We start from the raw sequence: 24,108 nt of genomic DNA on the forward strand, positions 1-24,108 counted from the left end.
TTCTTGCACTATGGCGGTTTAAAATGACTTCAAATCTTACAAGCGAATCACAAAAGGTTTTTTATTATTGCCTTACCTTAAATTACTGTTTTACATTTTTATTGCGTTTAATTTTGTTCTATTCACTTTGTTGCCGGAAGAGTTGTATTAGAGAAAGAACTTTTTGTACATGATTTCCATGTTTTATTTATTTCATTCTTTCGTTTCTTGTTAATTTTTAATCACAAACGACCGACATTTCGGACGGCTGTTAAGAAGCAAAATTTTTCTCTTGAAAAACGGACTTAAGGTTGGGTTTTCTATAACGATTATGGAACAAAATAGTGACAATATTAACTTTGTTGATTGAAAATTTTCTTTCGGGATTCTTCCTGGCTTATGGAGAAGATACATGAAGAAATTTTGCTATTTAGAAATGAGTTATCTTTCATCTGCTTTAATTTACAACAAAATCTGTGTCCCACAAGATATGGGTTTTATTCTTAATAATTAATACATAAGTTATCTAATAGGACACCACTATGTTTGGCGCAACATTTTTTTTAGTTCTGTCCTTTGAAGTTTTTTTTTCTTTTTTTTATCTTCAGATAGGAGAGATCCACGTGCATGACAAAACGATGGATACAGTTTCTAACCCAAAATTTCAGAGAATATTTTAATTCCCTAAACAACAAGATGAAACACGTATCGCGGGAGCGTTTCTTTATAAGAACAAATTATTATCATTATTAATATTTATTTACTTTTATTTTACTTTTTATTTTTTAGCTCAAATAACTTGCTCAGCAATGTGTACATTACGATCGTCTCATTTGAACCGGGAGGATTGGTGACTATCCGAGTACACGAGAAGATTGGAAACCAATTTATCCGCGCGATATTTGATTTTTTTGAAATTACCCGGAAAGAGATTCATAAATACGGTGAGAATCTTTCGTATTGTTATACACTTGTCTTTTATTTATCGCTAAGATGAACGCAATTTTGCTTTTTTTTCCTCCTCTTTGCTCAATTTCAAACAATGAAAGGTCGAACATTTCATGATTGCGTCGACACGATGATAAAAATTGTCGCCATGGACGCCATGTTGATTGCCGTTCTTGTTCAGTCGATAAACTATTTCACTCTTTTTTTCTATGTACGATGAACTTCGGTCTCTGGATGACTTGCCTCTTTGAAAGCTATTGAGAACTGGGTATCCTAGAGTTCTGAGATTTCCTGAAAAAAAACTTTGCAGGCATGAAACGATATAGCAGTGCAATTAAAAGCTCCAAAATTAAACCAATTAATACTAGCTGTGTCTTTCCCTGATATTTATTCGGTGCTTGACTTTCTTTAACTCTCGATCCTGAATGTAACCACTGATCAAGAAAAAGGCTCTTTCATTGGCAATTACCACTGCTTTTCAGAAACGTGCCCCTGAGCCCTTACAGAAACTTGTGAGTAGAATCATCTTAGTTGGGATTTTACAGACATTTCACTTTCTGCTACTGAATCTCTCTTAACAGGTATATGAGAGTGGTGGCTCCGGTAAATGGGACGCATAATGTCTAAAAGGACAGGCAGAAGAAGAAGAAACAACGCTAAACACAAGAATGAAGAATCGGCTACTGCCCTGAATGAATCAGAACACATATTGGATCTTGGAAAGTTTGAAGAGATGAAACGACCTCAACTTCAGACGTTATGCAAACGGTTTGGACTTAAAGCTTCAGGAAAGGCAAGAAATTATCCTTATGAATCTTTTCCTCTGTGGACCTAAAGTAACAGTTATATTACAGACAGTTTTCTCTTTATAGGTATAAGTAAAATTAAAACTTAGTGGGATAAAAGGGTGATTTCCTACTATAGATAAAAAAAATATTTCCAAATAGAAAAATATGAAAAAATCCCTGACTTTGTCCTTGTTATGAAATTATTTTCACCCCTTCAAATTGAATGATTTTACTCTTAAAGTGTTAATATGCTGAAATTTGCATCTTCTTAATTCAATCTAAGTCTTTCAGTTAATAATTCATCATCATAATGCGAAATGCACCCATATATGGAAAAATCCGACTTCGTCCTTGTTAAGAAATTATTTTCATTCCTGTTAAGTGAATGATTTATAAAAACTCTTAAAGTGGTACTATGCTGAAATTTACATTTCTTCAATTCAATTCATGATAATGCAAAATGCGCACAGGTCCAAGCCAATAGATGGCTAAACTTTGACAGTTTTGTTATGCTTATTGACAGAGCACACACTACATTTAACCCTTTAAATCCCATGATTGACTAAGACAGAATTTCACCCAATGATATCAATATCAAGTAGACAAGAATAAAGAAAAATATTAATTAGGGAATTATTAGTTGATCTAATACCAAATTCCTCGTAGCTAACATCAGAAGTAAGGAGAATTACTTGTGAGATCTTAGTGGTGAAAGAAGTGAAGACTAGATCATGAACAAGGTGTCAGCAACTGACAGGAGAGCTTTGTCTCTATTTCTGTCTCTCTCTTGTCTCATTAGAATACTGAACTTGTTGAGAGACTTAAAGAACATGTCAGCAACAACAACAACAACAATACAGAGGAACAAACATTGTCATCAAGTTCTCACCAAGAAACAGAGGAACCTGAAAAGCCAGGCAATGTTACCTTTGAAAAAGCTGACAGTCACGTACAAGAAGTGAATGAACCCAAAAAACTAAGCAATATTACTTTTGAAATAGCTGATAGTCAAATTCCCACAGATGAACATGTCCATGTTAGCAGTAATGATAGTAGTAGCTGTGACTCTCCAAGTAGTCATTTAGACCTTCAAGCAGGTGACATGAATGGGTGTGTCAACCCAGACAGCACAGTAGAAGCAAATGATCAAGCAAATGCAGAGCAAGCAAAGTCTAAACCTGATTTGTCTTCAAGCAGAATTTTGAAAGACCTGAACTGCATGGACCCACCTTCCACAGGTCAGTAAAATGATAAATGTGTAACAGCTAAAATTATTTTAAGTGACACTAAAACCTAATTTTGCAACATATTTTCTATAAGTCCAATAATTAGAAACCCTGAAAATCTAGCTAATTTGGATAAATAATTACATTTGTAACAAGAGAACTTAACATGTTTGAACCTACATGTATGTGACTGACGGCATTCAGACAAAATTTTGCACATGCTATCTATAGTCTCATTTTTCCAAACTAAACCTTAGCACCAAGGAGTGACTCAAATCTAATGTCTCCTTACAATATCACCCCTGGATCACAGAATTAAGATCACAAGAATATAAGAGATTATCACAAAGTGAAGGAGCTCTCCAAAAAAATTCTTCTTTTCAGCATCTTAGGAAATGTGTGGGGAATGGTACAAAGAATATGTATACTGATGTTAAGCAGGCAATTTAGTGTTAACAACTGAGTTGAAAACATTAATTAGCCATCGTAAAGGGTTAAAAAGCTGACGTTTTGAGCGTTAGCCCTTCGTCAGAGCCATTGGGTTAATGCTTGAAACATCAGCTTTTTACCCTTTACAGTGGCTAATTTACGTTTTCAACTCAGATGTTAACACTAAATTACATGCTATACTCTCCCACTGATGCAGCACCACAGTTTCTTTAGAAACTTACTCCTTTATACTGATGTTAAGCAGTAGAGGGTTGAAAACATGATTGTCTTACCTGTATCACTAAAAGATTTAAGAGGAAGTAGTAACTAGTGCTTACAGCATAGACAACTTAGCTTATCAATGGCCTGCAAACACTTGATAAACAAAAAAAGTTATATCCATCATCAAAAAATTAGCCCATCTGTCAATGCGTTTTCGCTGAAACATGAAGTATGTGGAAAGTTTAAAACACAAAAGATGCATATTGCAAGGGTTGCTGATGGCTTAGCTCAGGGCAACTGCAGCTTCTTAAGTGCTTCATATAGGCTTACAGCTGCCAAGTGAATCAATTACATTGTAACATTTTTAAACATTGTTAATGTGGCACATACTTTAGAGAGATTCCCTCTGTCAAGCTTCAATGTGCTTGAACAATAATATTGACATCAGCATGGAAAACAGGAATATGAAGCATTCTCAGAAAACTGAATTTAGTCTGCAAATTTCATTAAGTAACAGATAGCTAAGTTATTACATTGATTTATAACCTTTACAGGTCAAAACAGTGATACAAAGAAAGCTAAATTGGATACTTGTACCAAATGGTGCGTTGTTGAAGGCCTTTTTAAACAGGAAAACAAGGCCATGTGGAAGAAGATTTTTCTTTCTGGAGGGAAGGCTATGATTTCCAACAGTTTTGGTAAAAGAGTCCCTTTTGTTTTGGAGCCATGTGGATTGATGACGCCCAAAGACTGTGATGACAACTATATCTGTGGAAGCTGTGTCAGGGACAATGAAGTAGCATTAAGATGCAAAGGTAGCTCAAGAGTTGTGCATTCTTCTGCTGTGCCACAAGAACCTGATGATGCTGGTAAGGTTGTTACCATTTCTTGTTCTCCCAAGCATTCAGTTACTTTAAGTTGTAATGGCCAACTCAGAGTGGCTGATAAATGTTCCTGTTTATTCCTGGATTCTGTAAAGTGCAGTAACTTTGGCAGGGGGCTTGTTACAGTTTAAAAATTTCAGGCATCCGTAATTGGGAGAAGCCTGGCGCAAAAAAAATCAAAATTAAATATGAATTCTTTAATGTCGTAGATGAAGGAGGCAGGTACTGACTCTTGGATATCCAGGTGCTGGTAAACCAGCTCTGTCTTTTAATGAGAACTCTGCCTAGAGAAGTATTCTGCTCCTCTTAGTCAATCATTGGATACTTGTCCATGGCATGTAACCCTGAGACACTTTTTCCTGGTTTCCCTGTAGCTTTTCTCCAACCAGTTATACTCTAGATATCTGATATTTCTCCCCTTCTTATCAACTTTCTGTTTGGAAAAAAAGTGATATTTTAAGGAGAAATTCCTCTGAGGACATTTCAGGGAGTGAAAAAGTTAACTATGGATCCTTGTTCTTTATTGGCTTGTTCTTGCCTGACTCCCCCCAGGAGTTTCAATGCATTGCAGCAAATCGTAAGGAAAGCCTAGTGAAATGCAGGGGGGTAACCTTCTGGTGGATTGGCATCCCATCCAGGGAAGAGTAATAATACTCCTTGTTGCTTCATACTACAGAAACCAGAATAAGCGCTAACTGAATGGGTCTGACTCAGCTGGAGTACAGATGTTACTCTTTTTAACTTTGGGAATAGACAGACAAAGCTTTATTTGTATAAATCAGTTAAATTAAATTATAATAATTATTTTCTTATTTCACAGTATTGTTGATTGATTAGAAAATAATGTTTTTTTTTTCCCTTAGTATCAAGATGGTTATGTGACACTTCATGAACCATACTTAAATATGAAATAGCAGTCCAAAAGTGACATGCTTACCTGTACAATGTAGATTTTTCAGGGTAAGTTTCTTTGCTCATCCTGAATGCTCTGTTTTTCTCGCTTTAGAGCCCACTGCTGTATGCAGCACACCCTTATCATCCAGTCACAGTCTGCTGACAAGCTTTTCAAGATCAGGCTCAGTGAAGCGCAAGAGGAGTGAAGATGCAAACAGTTCTGTAATGAACTCATCGACTGACTCCAACCAAATGGAGAAGAAACCGAGGAAAGATACCATTGTCAGATCTGGTAGCACTCCAGCAAGCCCTCAAGTTCGCAAAGCCAGGGGAGAACAGCTGGTGTTACCCAGGTGATGATAATGTTACTTCTCCCCAGCATCTTCCATCTATTTTCCAGCAACAAATTATGAGAATAATGATTTTAGATATGTGAAATTCATATATTTGCACTGTGGTGAAGAAACAAATTTAAGAGATCCTTGCAGCTAAGAACACCCCTGAACAAGTAGTTGAAAATAGGACCTGAAAAAAATTCAGGCCTGTAAAAAATCCTGTACTGGCCTGAATTTTTTTCAGGTCCTATTTTAAACTACTATTTCAGTAGTGTTCTTAGCTGCGAGGATTTCTTAAATAAGTTATGATAATTTTTTTTAAGTCATCAGCTTAGAGTTTTTATCTCCAATTTGGTATCCTCTTCAAATGATCTAACATCAAGTTATTATAATTGTTAAATAACTTAATCTCATTGAATGGAACTTCTTCATTCTTTCAACTCCTAAGGGTGACTAGCATCTATTTTCTCCTCACAGCGTCACCGCTGAATCAAAAACTCAAGTCATGAGAATAAAAGAAATGATCACCACCTTAAGAAGATCATGATTATGAGACAAATTCTCCTTGTCAGTGCCATAGGAAATGTATTAGAACAGTATGGAGAATATGCAAACTGATGTTAAGTACTCACAGGTTTATAATAATTTTTTCAGAAACCTCACGAGACCATGGCAACCAAAGAAAACAACAAAGACGTCACAGAGTGTTGTTAGAGAAGACACAGAATTTGCAAAAAGAGTTGAGGAGATTATCAAAAAAACACAACCAGGCTCAGAAGAAGAAATGTTCATGATAATGTTTTCTAAATCTAGCAGGATTCAACGTTCACCCACTAAGACTACTGAGTAATGTTCTTATTTAAGTGAGATTGCATCAAAGTTTTACTTTGCAGGAGGTTTTGGCAGCCTACAACTTTGATAAATATTGTTTGTAAACAAGATTGTAACATAGCTTCATTGAATGAGTAAAGAGCAGTAATTGAAATATTTCAAGTTGTAGCCTAAGCATCCAATTTGACTCAGAATTTCTCATTCCATCTAATTGTAAAACATTCTTTTCAAAGTAATTCCTATTTTCCTTACAATTTTTTGAGACTTTATTCTAAGTACATTTACTGTTAAAAGTTTATAGTCCTAACTTTTAGATCCTGAATTTTATTTTGATGTTGTAGTTTCCTTGTTAAATTTGTTTAGTTACAGATCAGAAACATAGAGAGGACGTTACTCTAGATATTTTTTTCATGACGTGTTTTGTAACTGAAAAAAGCCCGTCTTGCACTTAAAATGGGAAGGTATATTTGAAGCTCAGTGAAGGATGCAAGTCAGAAGAAAATTTATTTTTAGGAACAGTGAAATTATAACCTGTTTACTGTTTTCTCCCACAGTAATGGGTACAGTGAAAGCCAAAAAAAACTTTCATACACCGTAGGCTGAAATTATTATCATCCTGTGGAGAATTCAAGGATTCAAGAAAACTACTTTTAGGAGTGCTTGTTTGAAATTCATTACAATCTGCAGGAGTTTCATGAAAAGCCAGAAACTGGCATTCTTCCACCACTTTTAAGAGATCTTACTTCTTTCAGTTTTCTGAGAATAGTCTCTCATGTGGGGTTCTCCTTACTAGTCTATACAGCCCCTTTCCAGGCAGAGCCACCTATTGCAACATCAGCTGCCTCTTATGGACAAAGTTATTGAAACCTCTGAATCTCTTTGATTTTGAAACTCTCATCCTGGTTTAGATGAGTCAATTTAAAACAATTCTTAAAGTTATGCTTTTTTTTAACAAAATGAAGTGCATTTTGAGTAATGAACTCTCGTAATAAAATGCCTTGTTTAAAAATCTACAAAATCTATTAAATGTGGTGTTATTTATGAATGAATTTCTGTGAGATGTGCCCTGTTCTCTGGAATAGGTAGATTGGAAATAGAAACATGGGGGTTTGTCAAATAGTTGTCTTTTCAGACTGGAAATGATTTTTTTTTCCTTTGAGGGGCTTAAATGAAGGTGGTTTGGATTTATTATATTTTCCTAACACCTTACTGGTTCTGATTAAAAACCAAGGTAAAGGTGAAGTCTCTACTTAAGTCAAGAGGCCCATCTTGCCGGTGTTTGTCCAGGTTTCCTAACTACCCACTTGCATGGGGATGCTTATAACAACTCATATTTTAAAGTTCCAATAGACCTTTTTTAATGGCCAAAAAATTTTATGATGGTGATTGAAATTAGATATTGCCTATAATTTGCATCTGGTAGGTGAATAGGATCATGTGTACTATAGGTGGCCTCGGTCGACATATAGGCCGACAATCGACCGATATATCGGTCGACTATCGGTCGGCAATAGACCTACTATCGGTCGACAGTCGACCGATATAAAGACCGATAGTCGACCAATGCATCACCCGATATGTACACATTTATCGGTCGACTGTCGGCCGATATATCGGTCGACTATCGACCAATAGTCGACCTATGGTCGGCCGATTGTCGACCTATAGTCGGTCGATAGTCGACCGATATATCGGCCGATATGTCGACCGAGGCCACCTATAGTACACATGATCCGGTAAATATGTAAAGTAAAAATGTATGAAAAGTAATGACTCATTCAAACGTTGAACTAAATCCTCCTACTGGAGTGAATGGTATACCTGTAAGGATTCTTAACCCTTGAACTCCCATGAGTGACCAAGACAGAATTTCTCCTTACAATATCAATACAATATCAACCAGATCAGTAATGAGAATGAAGAAAAATTTCAATTTAGGGATAATTAGTTGATTTGATGCGAAATTCTCTGAACCACGTAATGGTATGATTGACAGTAAGGAGAAATAATAATTTGATCTGGACGTGTGTGTGTGCAGAGGAGTTATCATGTTCATTGATTTTATTATTTAGCCTGTCTTTTAGAACTTACAGAGTTCCCTCTTTGTCGATAAAGGCTAACATCACTCCAGCGTTTAAATCAGATGAAAAGGATGTGGTACTTTTAAAAGCAATTTTCTTAATAGGATTGTGGATATGTGGAATTAATTACCGTTATCAGTACGTCAGGCATCTATCATTTCATCATTGGTAAGAAGGGTGCAAGGGACCTCTTATGATCAAGATACGACTGAATTTTTAATCCCTCATTCATGCACTCTATCTCAGTTTTGATGATTGTTATTTATTCCTTATTTGACTTTTTTCTAGTATGTATACTTAACAAATAGATTCCAAGTTGCCGTGCGTCTGTTCAGTAATAGATCACAGATGACGTCAAATGTGGTAAGAACAAAAAAGTGGCACACGAGGCGATTCTCATTACAAGTTATCTGTTGGAGCTCTCTCGAATTATGGCGGCCAAAACATTAAAAAATCCGTATCGCTGACAGACAATGAGGTTCAAACTTTTCTAGAAGGGGAAGAAAACCAATATACTAAAAGAAAAACCGAAAATTGCGTATTCAGTGGCTTTGGTGATCGACAACTGGAAGATTTGCTACTGGCCGATTTTGGCCGTTTACCTGAAAGACTGCAAGTTGCTCTGTCGGTAAGGATAAAGTCAATAAATGAGAATTTTGTAAATTGAAAATTATGACCATTGTTGTTTTTGTAATCATGAATTCAACGTATTTTTCCATCTGAAGAGTCAGTGCTAACGCACTCTACGATTGTTATTCGAGGATTGTCGATTCATTTATTTTCATTCATTAACGAGGTCGGCTTTTCTTCCCAGTAAAGGGCTATTACGTTTACATGATAAACAAAATAATACATGGTTGCTTGTAGAAATGGAATTTCTCTACTCGTGTACAACTCGACATCTCACTCGTTCGCTGCGCTAACTCGTGAGCTATCGAGTTGAACATTCGAAGAGAAATTCAATATTTAGGCGCGCCCAAGAATTATTCACAATTTTATTTCAAAGCACGAGCATTATCGCGCCAAGAACGAAAGTCACATCAACTTCATAGGCAAATGTCGCAGGGAACTTGTATGGTGTGTTAGTTATAATATTTCTGAAAATAACAATGGTTCATATAGTTGACACAAGTTGTTTAAATCGAATTTTTTTTGTATTCAAACTACACCGAAAAAACAGGCGGTCGGCATATGAAATCCCATTTCAACATGTTTCGAAAATTAAATGCTTCATTCGAATTGTTTAGATATTTAAATGACTTTCACAAGTTTATAGTTTAAACATCATCACACATGTTCTTCAAATTCTGAAAGACATAACTATCGATCCGCCATCAAACTAAAGGAAAAACCTCAACAACAATTTTCCTTGTACCATTTCTAAAAATACCTAGCGTTTAAAGTTTAGAAGTTGAGCTATGCTTGGCCACAAGAATTTAGCGAACCCCTCCTAAAATAATTGTCTTCGAAGGTGTGGGTAAACTCAGGAAAAAGAAAATAAGAAACTAAGTGAACTTTTGTATAGACATGAGCATTGGCACTTAGCTTAGAAACACAAACCGTGTATTATCAAAAAGATCGAAACCGAAGATTCAGAGACCTAAACAATATTGTTACATGTGCTATATTTCACGGCTATTTTGGTAGCAGTAAACAGGGAAAATCACAAGAAGTGAAAGTGGTGGAATTATTGCAGAACAAGCTTCCCTGTTAAGTTGAAACAATACACGCTTATCAAAACCATCAGAACAAAAATCTTTGACTTCCGAACCAAGCTTTACGTGCTCCACAGAAACTTTCGTGTCACGCAACTCGAAGGAAATACCACTTGTTGTCACGCTTCTAAAGAAATAAATTGAAGAGTGATAAACCAGAAAATACTTTGTACATCGGACCTAAAGTGCATTACATAAAAAAAGCTGTCTTCACCGATTCAAACTTCACCTGGTGGCGGAAATTTGCTTGGCTTTCGTACCAGAGTCGGAAGTTAGGGACGAAAGTAAAAAGTCCCACTCTCAATCTATGAAGTAATGTCTGGGTCGAGCTGGTTAAATGTGACCGAGTTAACGAGTCAGGAATCACTCTTCGCTACAGCTCGCGCACTTAGCTTCGCAACCGTAAAACATCCACAGATTTGCAATAGAACTCGTTGTTCTCATGGAGACCAGAGAGAGTGGGGGAAATGTAAGTTCAAATATTCAATTTAGATTTCAAATATTCAACGAAACCTTAATTTGCTTCACCTTCGAAAGTGCATTTTTGTGTGCTTATCCCCGAGCACAACTGAATGGCATTGCGATCATGCAGACTTATGAAATACTTCGGCTCTGCGCTTATGAAAGAGTCAAATCGAGTATGTTTTAAACCCGTTTCCAACATAAGCAACTGAATCCCTTAATTCCGGTGAAAATATACATTTTTCCTAAATTATTGGCTTTTAAGACAATTATACTTCTAGTAGATTGGAAATTGAAAGGCTCGTTTTGGACAATTACGCTCTTGCACAAATGAAAATGGGATTTCAAATCCGAAAACAGTGTTTAATAGTTGTCGTATATCGGCACCACTGTACCTCATGGCATGATCTGATGGACAAAATTTGCTCAGCGTGCCTCTTCCTGTGAAGACCATCCCACCACATACTAAGGAGGCAGAATAGGGGCGGGGTGGGGGGGGGGGGAATCTACGAAAGACAAGTATACCATCTAGGGGAAAAGAAGGGGATGAGCTCAACCCAGATGGGTCACTAGGCTTTTAAACACCCTTTGACTTCAAATCTTTCCCCCCCCCCCCACACTCCCCTCCCCTCATCTTAGTACCCCGCTAAAGTCTTATCTGTTAAATCTCCAGACTTCTCTGAGCTATTTTCCTGCAATACCTTTGCCAAATGGAAATAATGCAATTAATGATGTATTTACCCTATAGCAGACAAATGGCGAAATCTTTAAACACAGTCTCAAAATGTGCAGAGAATTTGCACGTGGTCTGACCATAGTTAGTAGAGGAGACTAACTATGGTCTGACTTTGGTTTTCATTGAGGCAAGTCTGAGAGACGACATGTAGATAGATAGATAGTTTATTATCAAATAAAATACATTGCAGCCATAGGCTGAATTGCGTGCTTTTCACAATCATTGATTATATAAGACTATATAAGACTACCTATTATAAAAATGCTAAGACCTAAATAAAATTACTAATATAACTAATATAGCTAATATACAGCAGTGGAATAGCTAAAAATCTAGGTTAGCACACGCGCACATAGCCGGGATAAATGAAAATTTAAAATGGTCAGTGCGAAAGCGCGGCATGTTAAAAACGCGCCGGTGTCTAGTATTGTAAGCTGAAAAATGCCTATCTGGCAGCAAATTATATAATTTGTGAGATGGATTTGAGACAGACAAAAACAGATCCGTACATAATTTCATGCGTCTGTCATAGAGCGAAGGTAAACCGTGCCTGTCTAAAGAGTCATGGTATGACAGTTCTGGTGAAATGATGGATAATGTGCGTCTTTGGATCCTTTCAATGGTATCACTAAGATACGCAGGTAACGCATGATGGAATATTTGTGCGCAGTATTCCAGAACAGGACGTATAGTTGTACAATAAAAATTAATTATGTCATCCGCTGGAACGCAAGCTCTCTTTAGGAGGACTAAAAAGTATAATCGTTTGTTTGCTCTTTTTATAACATCATTGACATGGTTATTCCACCTAAGGTTACACGAAATAGTCATGCCTAGGACCCTAGCTCTCTCTACCGTCTCTAATACTTTGCCATCGACCAAGAGTTTCTGCCTTTTGTAGTCGATGTGGGTGAATGGCAAATCTGTTTTACCAAATGCAATCGGTGAGAACCAAAAAAGTAAGTCTATCAATAATATTCTTACAATTAAAACTACAGAAATAATGGCACCTATGCTACAATCAAAATAGTCAACACCTTGGAATAGCATCACAATCCTTAACCCTTTGATCCTAAGGGGTGACTTTCATCTAATTTCTCACTACAGAACTTTATCTAAATCCCACACTATGGTCACAAGAAGAGGAAACATTGCACGAAAATACAAGTAGAAAAGAAAGTTTCTTGCCTTGTCTTGGCCTGTCAATATAATATTAATGTGGTTTACTAAACAAGTATCTTGTTTATCACTATACTTTTCAACAGCTAATTTTGAGATCCCCCCTGCTGTGGAGCAGGATCATCAAGTTGTCATTTCAGAACATGAAAGTGGTAGTGTTCTGGACATAAACGAGGTATGATGGCAGAAAATTGCCTGTTAATAGTTGTATGTCAGGGCTAAATCAAACATCAAAAATCAAATGTGTCCTTGTCTTGGACATTTTTTTTTATGGACTTATTGAATGAATGAGCAAGGATCTTACTCACTCACCCAGAAACTCAATGCAGAAAACTGGACAGATATTTTTATATGTCCCATTCTGAATTTGCTGTGCCATCATCAACCATAACATGATAGAAATCATGAGCTAATCATGTAATTGCTAGATGATAGCCAAGGTTAATCTTCAGACATAGACTGTACGTTGAGTGGAGACTCTACATGAAAACTGGGGGGTATTACACCTTAACACCAGTATGCATATTCTCCATACTGTTATCTATACATCTAAAGGTGCTTACAAGGAGAATTTGTTTAATGATCAAGAGCATCTTGACATTGTTATCATTCCTTTATTCCTATGACCTTACTTTTTCATTCAGTGGGGATAATGTGAGGAGAAATTAGATGCCTCTCACTCTTAGGAGTTGAGAGTTGACAGGGGGTCCTAGTGACTTTGGAATGCTCATATTATATGCTAACATTATACTTCAGTCACATCCAGTGGTTTAGATGTAGGAATTTTTAAAGAAGAGCCCAAGGGGAGGGGGTGGGGAGAGTGTAAACAACTGTGCTCTATTTGAATTTAGGATTATTATTCCACATTATTATAATGCATATGACAAATATATTACAAATTATTTATTTTTGAATATCACAGAGTACTTTACTGAAAAGGAATGTTCTGGGTGATATGACATGCGCATTGACAACTCAGTCAGAGTCTGATGATGACCTTCTGAGTAAAAGCTAACCCCTTAACTCTCAAGATCTGATTGTTAACTCTCCAGTCTAGCTGCTACACATTTTCTTGTAAACCAGTTATGAGAATTTGGTGTGAAATTAAGATGAAAACTTCTACCTGATAGGTTTGAGTCTTCTAGTTACCTTATCAACATGATAGAAAGAAGTTGCATACTGGTCATTTCTGGGAGTTAAAGGGTTAACAATGACCTCCATTATGAGGCCTCAAATATGCCTTCCCATTTTAAGTGCAAGACGGGCTTTTTTCAGCTACAAAACATTACATGATGGTTCTCACGCTACAATCAAAGTAGTCAACACCCAGGAATAGCATCACAAACTTAACCCTTTAATGCCAAAGAGTGACTCACATCTAATTTCTCACTACAAAATCATATATATGTCACAGGTGAAAGAAACATTACTCTTGTCCTAAATGACAAATAAGTAGAAAAGAAAGTTTCTTGCCCTGTCTGGACCAGTCAATATAATATTATTCTGGTTTACTTTAAACAAGTGTCTTGTTTATTACTATGCTTTTCAACAGCTTCTTTTGAGATTCACACTGTCATGGCGCTTGACAAAAATGAGAAACTTTGTCAAGTTCTCATTTTAGAGTATAAAGGGCCAGGGGAGAACAGCTGGTGTTACTTAGGGTATGAAAATGTTACTTCTCCCCACATTTTCAATCTATTTTCTGGCAAACAGGTTATGAGAATTTTTTAAGTCATCAGTGGTTTCCTCTTCAAATGACCTAACATTAAATTATTATACCTGTTAAATGTCTTAATGTCATTGAATGGAACTGCTTCACCCTTTAACCCCCAAGAGTGATTAGCATCTGATTTCTCCTCACAGCATCACTGCTGACTCAAAAGCTCAAGTCAGGAGATTAAAGGAAATGATCACCACCTTAAGGAGATCATGATTATGAGACATTCTCCTTGTCAGTACCATAGGAAATGTATAGGAACAGTTGGGAGAATATGGAAATGAGAGTTAGGGACTCACAGGTTCATGATTATTTTTCAGGAACTAAATAGAACAAGCAAAGAGAACGACCAGAGAGAACAACAATGACATCACAGAGTGTTGTTACAGAAGAATTTACGAAGAGAGCTGAGGAGGTCATCTAAAAAACACAACCAGGCTCAGAAGAAGAAATATTTTTAGTGTTTTCCAAATCTAGCAGGATTCAATGTTCACACTCTAAGACTACTGAGTAATGTTCTTATTTAAGTGAGATTACATCAAAGTTGTTCTTTGAAGGAGGTTTTCAGAAGCCTACAACTTTGATTAATATTGTTACTTTAATTGAAACCAAGATTGTAACATAGCTACATTGAATGAGTTAAAGAGCAGTAATTGAAATATTTCAAGTTGTAGCCCAAGCATCCAATTTGACTCATAATTTCCCTTTCCCATTCCATTCAATTGTAAAACACTCGTTTTAAAATAATTCCTATTTCCTAACAATTTTGCGAGGCAATTTGATGAGATTCTTTTGCCCTATATTTTGAGTAGATTTACAGTTTACTGTCATGAATTTTCAATCCTTGAATTTTATTTTGATGCTATAGTTTCCTTGGTAAATTTGTTTAGTTTCAGATCACAAAAATAGAGAGGATGTCACGATGGATATTTTTTTTCATGTCAGGCTCAGTGAAGGGTGCAAGTCAGAAGATAAATTATTTTTAGGAACAGTCAAATTATGACTTGTTTATTGTTTTCTCCTGCAATAATAGGCACAGTGAAAGCCAAAAAAACAAGGATTCAAGAATGCTGCTTGTAGGAGTGCTTGTTTGAAATTCATTTCAATCTGCAGGAGTTTCAATAAAAGTCAGAAAATGGCATTCATCTGCCACCTATAAGGAGTCTTACTACTTTCTGTTTAGCCTGAGAATAGTCTCTCATGTGGGGTTCTCCTTATAGCCCCTTTCCAGGCAGAGCCACCTATTGCAACATCAGCTGCCTCCTATGGACGAAGATGTTGAAACCTCTGAATCTCTTTGATTTTGAACCTCCCTTCCCACTGAAGATGAGTCAATTTAAAACAGTTGTAAAAGTTATACTTCTTTTTAACAAAATTAAGTGCATTTTGAGTGATGAACTCTTGCAATAAAATGCCTTATTTAAAAATCTGCAAAATCTCTTTTGTGGTGTCATTTATGAGGGAATTTCTTTGAGGTGATATGCCTTGTTCCGTTGGGTAGGAAGATTAGAGATAGAAATGTGGGGGTTTGCCAAATAATTGTCTTTTTGGATTGGAAATGATTTTACACATTTTTTCCCGGTTAGTAAGGTTTCCTCACTACCCCTCTGCATGGGATGTTTATAACAACTTCTTTTAAAGTTCTTATTAGCATTTTTCGGATCAATATCAGTATCTGAGCAACCAATTTTTCAATGGCCAAAAATATCACGATAGTGATTGAATTTAGATATTGCTTATAATTTACATCTGGTGCATGTGTGATTACATAAAGTAAGCGAGGCGTGAAATTTCCACTAATACAGGCGCCACTGCACTAAATTTTTCACTTTGGTGACCAAATCCTGAAAATTAGTCGCCAAATTGGCGACTAGAATGTTTCATCGTAACCTTACCTAGAGATATAATGAATAAAAAGATAAATCCGCGGCAAACTTCCTCGTTAAGTTTGTTTCCAAAACGCAGCACATGCATCTCGATCGATAACTAGTCGTCATTTTGGATTTAGGCGAGCTTGAACGTTGCATATCATCCATCCTAGTGTCCACTTTGTAGTACGTTAAAGAACTTGGCAAAATTTATGCACAGCCCCAACTTCATTATGCATCCATATATTGGGGCTTTACTATTCGGTGTATCACCAATAAGATGTGCATGCATAATTAAGTATAGGGCCGTGTTGAAATTTTTCCTACAACCTTTTTTGAATTGGCTGCCACTTTGAAGAATTTAGGAGCCAAGTGGCTATCAGAAAAAAAAATCACGCCCTGGTAAGCTGTGTGAAATCGAAGTAGTGAATAGTTCAAATGTTGAAGTGCTTTGACACACATTGCGTGCCTACTTTAGACGCTCATACCCAGGCCTCACGTTACCCGTATGATTTTTCCAAAACAGTCAAAACACTGCGAGGCGCCATTTCTGGGCGAATTGAACAGGAAAAAAAGCCATGTGTCAAGCACTTTTCGTCCTTACAGAAATGTCATGGTGTAGAGAGATCACGAGGTACGCTTCCTATGTAGTTAGCCAAAGATTAAGTAGGCCACGTGTTGTACAAACTAAGTTCTTTGCATCTCAATCCCATCCGGAGTAAAATTGATGGCCATTTGTTTCCAGTTCATAATTATTATTTTGCGATGCAATTGTGTTTTATTAAAGCAGTTTTTCCCATCGCAAATGCTGATTGCCGAGTAAGAAATAGACGTAACGTGGACAAAATGCAAACTGAACAAATGCTATGCGAATATATAGACATTAAAACAGCTGCATCTTTACAAATGTCGCACAATCGTACATAAGCTAGTATTTACCTTATTAAATTATTCATTACTTGCGTAATTAACCCTTTCACTCCTAAGATCTCATTAAGTACTTCTCCTTATTGTCTGTCTGCCCTACAATGTTTAATTCGATTGATGACAATATAAAACAAATCACAAATTAATTTTCAAAGAAATATTTATTTAAGATTGTTAGCAACATGTTCACAACCATTTTGCTTCATGCAGGTCTTAAAGAAACTGAAAAGAGATTTTTTCTATTTTTAAAATAGTCCCATTACCTTTTACTTGGGAAAATCAGTAGAAAAATGAAATATCTCCAAGAAATGCTAGTGAAATATTATGAAACTTTTAAGAGGATATGACACATATCAAATTCATTATGAATCTAAATTCACCATCAGCTTAAATGCGGTACTTTTCTTAAAAATTCATCTGTAATTAAGCGTTTTGAAATAACTTGGGCATTAAAGTGATATTCATTATGAAAAAAAATTTAGCAAAACTGTGGATTTAATTCCTATTTTATGAAAATATTTTTCCAACATGTATAAAATTACATTTTGATTGCTATTTCATCCTAAAACAGACAGTAAACAAATGTCTTATCATGCTAAACTTCATGAACTTTGTTGTCAAACTTACACTGCATATAACATCTTAGCTAAACCTAAGTGAAAAATTTTCCTTACCAGAATTTATTGTTTGGAAAATATCTTTTACTTCAACTGTAAACTAGAACTTTAATTTTGCAGTTGCAAGAGATTTTACACTACAGAAAACAGACTTTCCTGCTGCCTGGGTTGTACTTGGGAGGTGTTCATTGGATTTCCTTCCTGATCAAAGCCAAGGATACGTTGCTTATCTTTGAGGTAGGACTTGAAGTAATACAGCTCACTGCCAGGTTCCTTAGCCACTTTGTAAAACAACACCTCAGGACTGTCTCTTTTAACTTCTTTAAGGGTGTCACTTTGGCTTGGAGGTTTAGGAAGTTCCTGTTGAAAAGAGCAGTCAGACTCTGAGTAAGAGTAGCTGGGGAAATGACTGCTGTTGGTGACAGTGGCTGATGTTGTGACAGCCTCATTGGAGATCATTGTTCACCCTTTAACTCTCAGAAGTGATCAATGTGCAACTTCTCCCAATCATGTTCATACACTATCCAGTAAACAGATAATGAGAAGACTCAAACTTATCAGGTAGAAGTTTTCATCACACCAAATTCTCATAAATGATTTACAAGAAAATGTGTAGCAGCTAGATAGGAGAGTTAACAATCAGATCTTGAGAGTTAAAGGGGTTAGCTTTTGCACAGAAGGTCATCATCAGACTTTGACTGAGTTGTCAATGCGCAAGTCATATCACCCAGAACATTCCTTTTCAGTAAAGTACTCTGTCTGTAATATTCAAAAATAAATAATTTGTAATATGCAATATAACAATCAGGCTGGCATATTAATACTAAATTCAAATAGAGTACAGTTGTTTGCACTCTCCCCACCCCCTCCCCCTGACCTCTTCCTTAAAAATTCTTACATCTAAACACTTGGATGTGACTGAAGTATAATATTAGCATTCCAAAGTCACCAGGACCCCTTGTTAACTCTCAACTCCTAAGAGTGATGAGCATGTAATTTCTCCTTACAATATCACCCCTGAATGAAGAAGTAAGGTCATAAGAATAAAGAAATGATAACAATGTCAAGATGCTCTTGATCATTAAACAAATTCTCCTTGTAAGCACCTTTTGAAATGTATAGAGAACAGTATGGAGAATATGCATACTGATGTTGGGGCGTAAAGGGTTAATATCCCCTGGTTTTTTAAGGGCATGAAATTTTTTTTTTTTCTGATAGCCACTTGGCTCCTAAATTTTTTAAAGTGGTAGCCAATTCAAAAAACGTTGGTCGCTGTTTTTAAAAACAAACAAAACATTTTTTTTACGCAGTCCGTGTTCTAGATGTAAGAAAAAACATCTTCAACACGTTACGAAGTGGACACTAGGATATATGATATACAACGTTCAAGCTCACCAAAATCCAAGATGACGTCTAGTTATCGATCGAGATGCATGTGCTTCGTTTTGGAAACAAACTTAACGAGGAAGTTTGCCGCGGATTTATCTTTGCAAGTCTTTTAATTCTCTATATATCTAGGCAAGGTTATGATAAAGCGTTCTAGTCGCCAATTTGGCGACTAATTTTCAGGATTTGGTCGCCAGGGTGAAACATCTAATCGCATTGGCGCCTGTATTAGGCGCAATTTCACGCCCTGTTTTCATGTAGAGTCTCAACTAAGCGGACAGTCTCTGTCTAAAGATTATCCTCGGCTATCGTAAGCAATTATATTATGAGCTCAAGATATCTATCACATTATGGTTGATGATGGCATAGTAACTTCAGAATGGGACATATATAAATATCTATCCAGTTTTTTTCGTTGAGTTTCTGGGTGAGTGAGTAAGATTCTAGCTCATTCAATAAGTCCATTAAAAAATGTCCAAGACAAGGACACATTTGATTTTTGATTTAGCCCTGACATGCAACTATTAACAAGCAATTTTCTGCCATCATACCTTAGCAATGACATTGTCATCATCCTGGTTTATGGCCACAACACTTCCACTTTTATGCTCTAAAATGACAACTTGATGAGGTTTGTTGTTTTCGTCAAGCTCCACGACAGTGTGGATCTTAAAATAAGCTGTCGAAAAGCATAGTGATAAACAAGACACTTGTTTAGTAGACCAAACTAACGTTATATTGACTGGTCCAGACAAGGCAAGAAACTTTCTACGCTACTTACTTGTCTTTTTGGAAATGAGTAATTTTTCTTTTACTTGTAACTGTAGTGTGTGATTCAGGTGTGATTTCGTGGTGAGAAATTAGATGAAAGTCACCCCTTAGGCGCAAAGGGTCAAAGATTGTGATGCTATTCCAAGGTGTCGACTATTTTGATTGTAGCGTAGGTCCCATTATTTCCGTATTTTTGATTGTAAGAATATTTATTAAAAGACTTACTTTTTTGGTTCTCGCTGATTGCATTTGACAAAACAGATTTGCCATTCACCCACATGTAGTGACCTGGAGCATGTCCGTCTTCGTTGCGAGAGTAAAGCTGATGATCTGCAGTGCTCCATTCTCTGTCACTGTGGTCAATGACTCTCACATTTTTCTTCTATGGGGTAAATACATCATTAACTGCATACATTTGGCAAAGGTATTGCAGGAAAATAGCTTAGGGACAACTGTAGATTTAACAGATAAGAGTTTAGAGGGGTATTTAGATGAGGGGAGGGGAGGGGGGGGGAGATTTGGAGTGGTGTTTAGAAGCCTAGTGACCCATCTGGGTTGAGCTCATCCCCTTCCCTTCCCCTCTATGGTAAGCTAGTCTTTCGTAGATTCCACCCCGCCCCTACTCTGCTTTCTAAGTATGTGGTGGGATGGTCTCCACAGCAAAAGGCGCGCTGAGCAAATTTTGTCCATCAGGTCATGCCATGAGGTACAGTGGTGCCGATATACGACAACTATAAAATACTGTTTTCGGATTTGAACTTCCAGTTTTCATATGTGCAAGGGCGTAATTATCCAAAACGAGCCTTTCAATTTTCAATCTACTAGAAGTAAAAATGTCTTGAAAGCCAATAATTTACGAAAAATGTAGATTTTCACCGAAATTAAGTGATTCGGTTGCTCATGGTGGAAATGGGTTTAAGACATACTCTATTTGACTCTATCATAAGCGCTGAGCCGAAGTATTTTGGAAGTCTGATTGCATTGCCATTCAATTATGCTCGGAGATAAACACACAACGATGTGCTTTCGAAGGTGAAGCGAAGGTTTCGTAGAATATTTGAAATCTAAATTGAATATTTAAACTTACATTTTCCCCACACTCTTTGGTCTCCATGAGAACACCGAGTTCTATTGTAAATCTGTGGATGTTTTACAGTTGCGAAGCTAAGTGCGCGAGCTGTAGCGAAGAATGATCCTTACGCGTTAACTCGGTCACATTTAAGCAGCTCGACCTGGACATTACGTCATTGATTGAGAGTGGGACTTTTTACTTTCGTCCCTAACTTCCGATTCTGGTACGAAAGTTAGGCAAAGTTTGAAGTTTGAACCAGTGAAGACATCTTTTTTTATGTAGAGCACTTTAAGTCCGATGTACACGGGGTTTTTTGGGTTTATCACTCCTCAATTTATTTCTTTCGAATCGTGACAACAAGTGGCATTTCCCTCTAGTTGCGTGACACGTAAGTTTCTCTGGGGCTTGTAAGGCTTGGTTCGGAAGTCAAAGATTTTTGTTTCGTTTGATTTTGACAGGCGTGTATTGTTTCAGCTTAACAGGGAAGTTTGTTCGGCAATAATTACACCTCTTTCACTTGTGATTTTTCCTGTTTCACTGCTACCCAAAATAGTCGGCTGAGCTTTGAAATATAGTACATGTAACAATATTGTTTAGGTTTCTGAATCTTCGGTTTCGATCTTTTTGTTAATGCACGGTTCGTGTTTCTTCTTGGGTGTACCCACATCTTTGAAGACAATTATTTTAGGAGGGGCTAGCTAAATTCTTGTGGCCAAGCATAGCTAAGCTTCTAAATTTTAAATGCTAAGTAATTTTTCAGAGTTGGAAGAAATACGTGACGATGTTCTTATGACGTACAGCTGATAAATTTTAAAACTACAAACTTGCGAAAGTCATTTCAATATTTACACAATTCGAACGAAGCATTTAATTTTCGAAACAAGTTGAAATGGGATTTCATATGCTAACCGCCTGTTATTTAGGTATAGTTTGCTTTCAAAAAGATTTCGATTTCAACATCTGTACACTTAATTGCGTCCACTTTATGAACATTTTTTTATTTTTAGTTATATTATAATTAACACAATGTAGAAGTTTCCAATATTTGCTTATGAACTTGATGTGACTTTCGTTCTTCGTTCGATAATGATCATGCTTTAAAATAAAAAGCTGTTATCATCAAAATATAGCATATTTTATTTCATTTTAGCTTATCTTCTCGAAGATATTAGTTATACGGCTACACTGTGAGTTTCGAGCATAAATAAAGTATATGCATGTATGTATGTAGAATCACGTGGTGGGCGAATGAAAGCTAATATTTCCCTTGACATGTTGTTTTAGTTTCTAGACTCCACCGTCGAGGGACCATTTTTTTTTAAAGAATCAAAATTTGCCGTAGATTGAGAAGTCTAACTGAGCGAAAAGGCGTTTCCTTCTAGTCATAGCTGACGTTTATTGGTTTTGCAGTAGTGCCAAGAACGCGTTTTATTCTTTGGGGGAAGGATGGGGAGGAAAGAAGTGGAAGCCATTTTTTCATTCCAAAACTACGTATGCCCTTAACAGAAACGGCATGTTAGGAGCGGACTCGAACGTAGCACTTGAACTCGACAAGTAGCGCCGGAAACGGGCGTAAACCAGAAAATGTTTCTCATGCGAGCGATAGTGTTTAATCTAAAACCACTTTACATCGAGTGCGCTAACAAATACGCAGGCAACGTAGAACTTTATTGAATATCTTATGTTCTGTGTTGTGGTCTAAAGTCAACAATATAATGATATTAACTTCGGCAATCACGGTGCGGCTTTAATTACTAGACGTTTCATTTCTATAACTTTTTGATTGATACACTGATAAAGGCAATATCCTTTGCTGAAATTCCGCTTCAGGATTTTATTTGAATTCTATCATCACCTTTGAGTTACAGGAAACTTACAGAAGCTCTTATTATTGTGTGAATAGTTCTCACATCGTTCTGCAATGCACACTGAAATTAATATACGGCGCTCTCATTGATATGTAAATAGTTCTGAAAACACTTTCGTAAGCAAATTTTGGTCGAAAGACATTCACTGGGAACAAAAAAGTCACCAATTGGTCATTAGTAACTTTAAGGGAGAATTTCCGCTTTTAATGTTGTTTTCAAATTTGTTCAACCTGGGGAATAGAGTACACAGTTGTTAATTGGGAATTTACCAAAACCAAAACAGTCACAATTGCACTCTGTCACAAGAAAAGGCTTATTCGCGCAGATCCTTGTTGTCGCTCTGTTATAAAAGAATTTGCCCATGCTTTTAGCTGTGCGTATATCGAGTTATGGATGGGAAGTTGAGAGAGCACTCGAAAAGCTAGAGTTGCTCTCGGCTGCGCCTCGAGCTACTCTTACGTGTTTTTCGTGCTCTTCAAACTTCCCGCGTGCATCCATAACTCGATATACGCACGCTAAGCATGAATAAATTCTTAAATTAGAGATGTGGGACGAACTGACTCTTTTTTGGAACGAACTGACTCTTTTGTTAAACGATCTGACTGTTGGGGCAAATTTTTCCCTTTATTTTCATTTCTCACTTACTTGTCATCGTGTACTTTTGTTTTTTTTTCTTCTTTTCGCTCTTCGGTATTTTGTAAATTACGCTCCTTTGTTACGTGCTGTATGTAAATTTGATAGATAGATAGATAGATAGATAGACGTTTATTAATAATACCTTAATAGCAGCTGGAAGCTGAATTACAAAGGTGTACAAATTATATAATAGAACTATACAATAAAATCAAACCTAAAAGGGAACTAATTTACATATGGGCCCATATAAAATTGTAATAGATGTCAATTAAAATGTCTTGCGCTTGCTGGAATGAAAGTATCTCTGAACCGATTTGTTTTAAAGGAAACTCTAAATGGTCTGCGTCGTCGTAACTCCCTAAGTTGATCTCGGTTGTCGAAAGGCAGTAAGTGGTACAAACAATCCAAGGGATTGGAGACGATGTTGTTAAAGAATTTTAAGCAAAGGTCTTCCCTCCGATCCCTTAGGGTTTTCAGCTCTGCCATCTGAAGCACTTCTCTATAATGATTATCATAACCGTATATAATTTTCAAGGC

At 36.6% G+C, this 24,108-nt stretch overlaps 2 protein-coding genes and 4 long non-coding RNA genes across 6 annotated transcripts; 4 read left to right on the plus strand and 2 right to left on the minus strand.

Moving 5' to 3' along the window:
• Positions 1 to 312: 312 nt before the first annotated feature.
• LOC113665816 (uncharacterized) lies at positions 313 to 7,554 on the plus strand. The gene is made up of 6 exons (XM_089193511.1): positions 313 to 923; positions 1,509 to 1,720; positions 2,515 to 2,953; positions 4,147 to 4,461; positions 5,483 to 5,723; positions 6,360 to 7,554. The coding sequence occupies exons 2-6, from the start codon at positions 1,535 to 1,537 to the stop codon at positions 6,553 to 6,555; spliced, it is 1,377 nt and encodes a 458-aa protein (XP_089049637.1). The 5' UTR covers positions 313 to 923; positions 1,509 to 1,534; the 3' UTR covers positions 6,556 to 7,554.
• On the minus strand, positions 2,087 to 5,740 carry LOC149034598 (uncharacterized). The gene is made up of 2 exons (XR_016182847.1): positions 5,414 to 5,740; positions 2,087 to 4,592 (listed from the first exon to the last, which is right to left on the minus strand). It is a non-coding gene; the product is annotated as an uncharacterized LOC149034598 (long non-coding RNA).
• Positions 7,555 to 10,494: 2,940 nt separating the features above from the next.
• On the plus strand, positions 10,495 to 13,046 carry LOC149034599 (uncharacterized). The gene is made up of 3 exons (XR_016182848.1): positions 10,495 to 10,801; positions 12,063 to 12,171; positions 12,796 to 13,046. It is a non-coding gene; the product is annotated as an uncharacterized LOC149034599 (long non-coding RNA).
• Positions 13,047 to 13,696: 650 nt separating this feature from the next.
• On the plus strand, positions 13,697 to 15,862 carry LOC149034600 (uncharacterized). Its single transcript, XR_016182852.1, has 2 exons — positions 13,697 to 14,370; positions 14,747 to 15,862. It is a non-coding gene; the product is annotated as an uncharacterized LOC149034600 (long non-coding RNA).
• An 865-nt stretch (positions 15,863 to 16,727) lies between these two features.
• LOC113665789 (uncharacterized) lies at positions 16,728 to 18,897 on the plus strand. Its single transcript, XR_016182850.1, has 2 exons — positions 16,728 to 16,928; positions 17,959 to 18,897. It is a non-coding gene; the product is annotated as an uncharacterized LOC113665789 (long non-coding RNA).
• Positions 17,364 to 21,330, minus strand: LOC113665788 (uncharacterized). Its single transcript, XM_027181514.2, has 4 exons — positions 21,083 to 21,330; positions 20,221 to 20,377; positions 19,776 to 19,903; positions 17,364 to 18,198 (listed from the first exon to the last, which is right to left on the minus strand). The coding sequence occupies exons 1-4, from the start codon at positions 21,107 to 21,109 to the stop codon at positions 17,971 to 17,973; spliced, it is 540 nt and encodes a 179-aa protein (XP_027037315.2). The 5' UTR covers positions 21,110 to 21,330; the 3' UTR covers positions 17,364 to 17,970.
• Between the last annotated feature and the right edge of the window lie 2,778 nt (positions 21,331 to 24,108).

The sequence above is a fragment of the Pocillopora damicornis genome, chromosome 14 (genome assembly GCF_964200805.1).
Source record: "Pocillopora damicornis chromosome 14, jaPocDami1.2, whole genome shotgun sequence".
NCBI classification, from domain to species: domain Eukaryota; kingdom Metazoa; phylum Cnidaria; class Anthozoa; order Scleractinia; family Pocilloporidae; genus Pocillopora; species Pocillopora damicornis.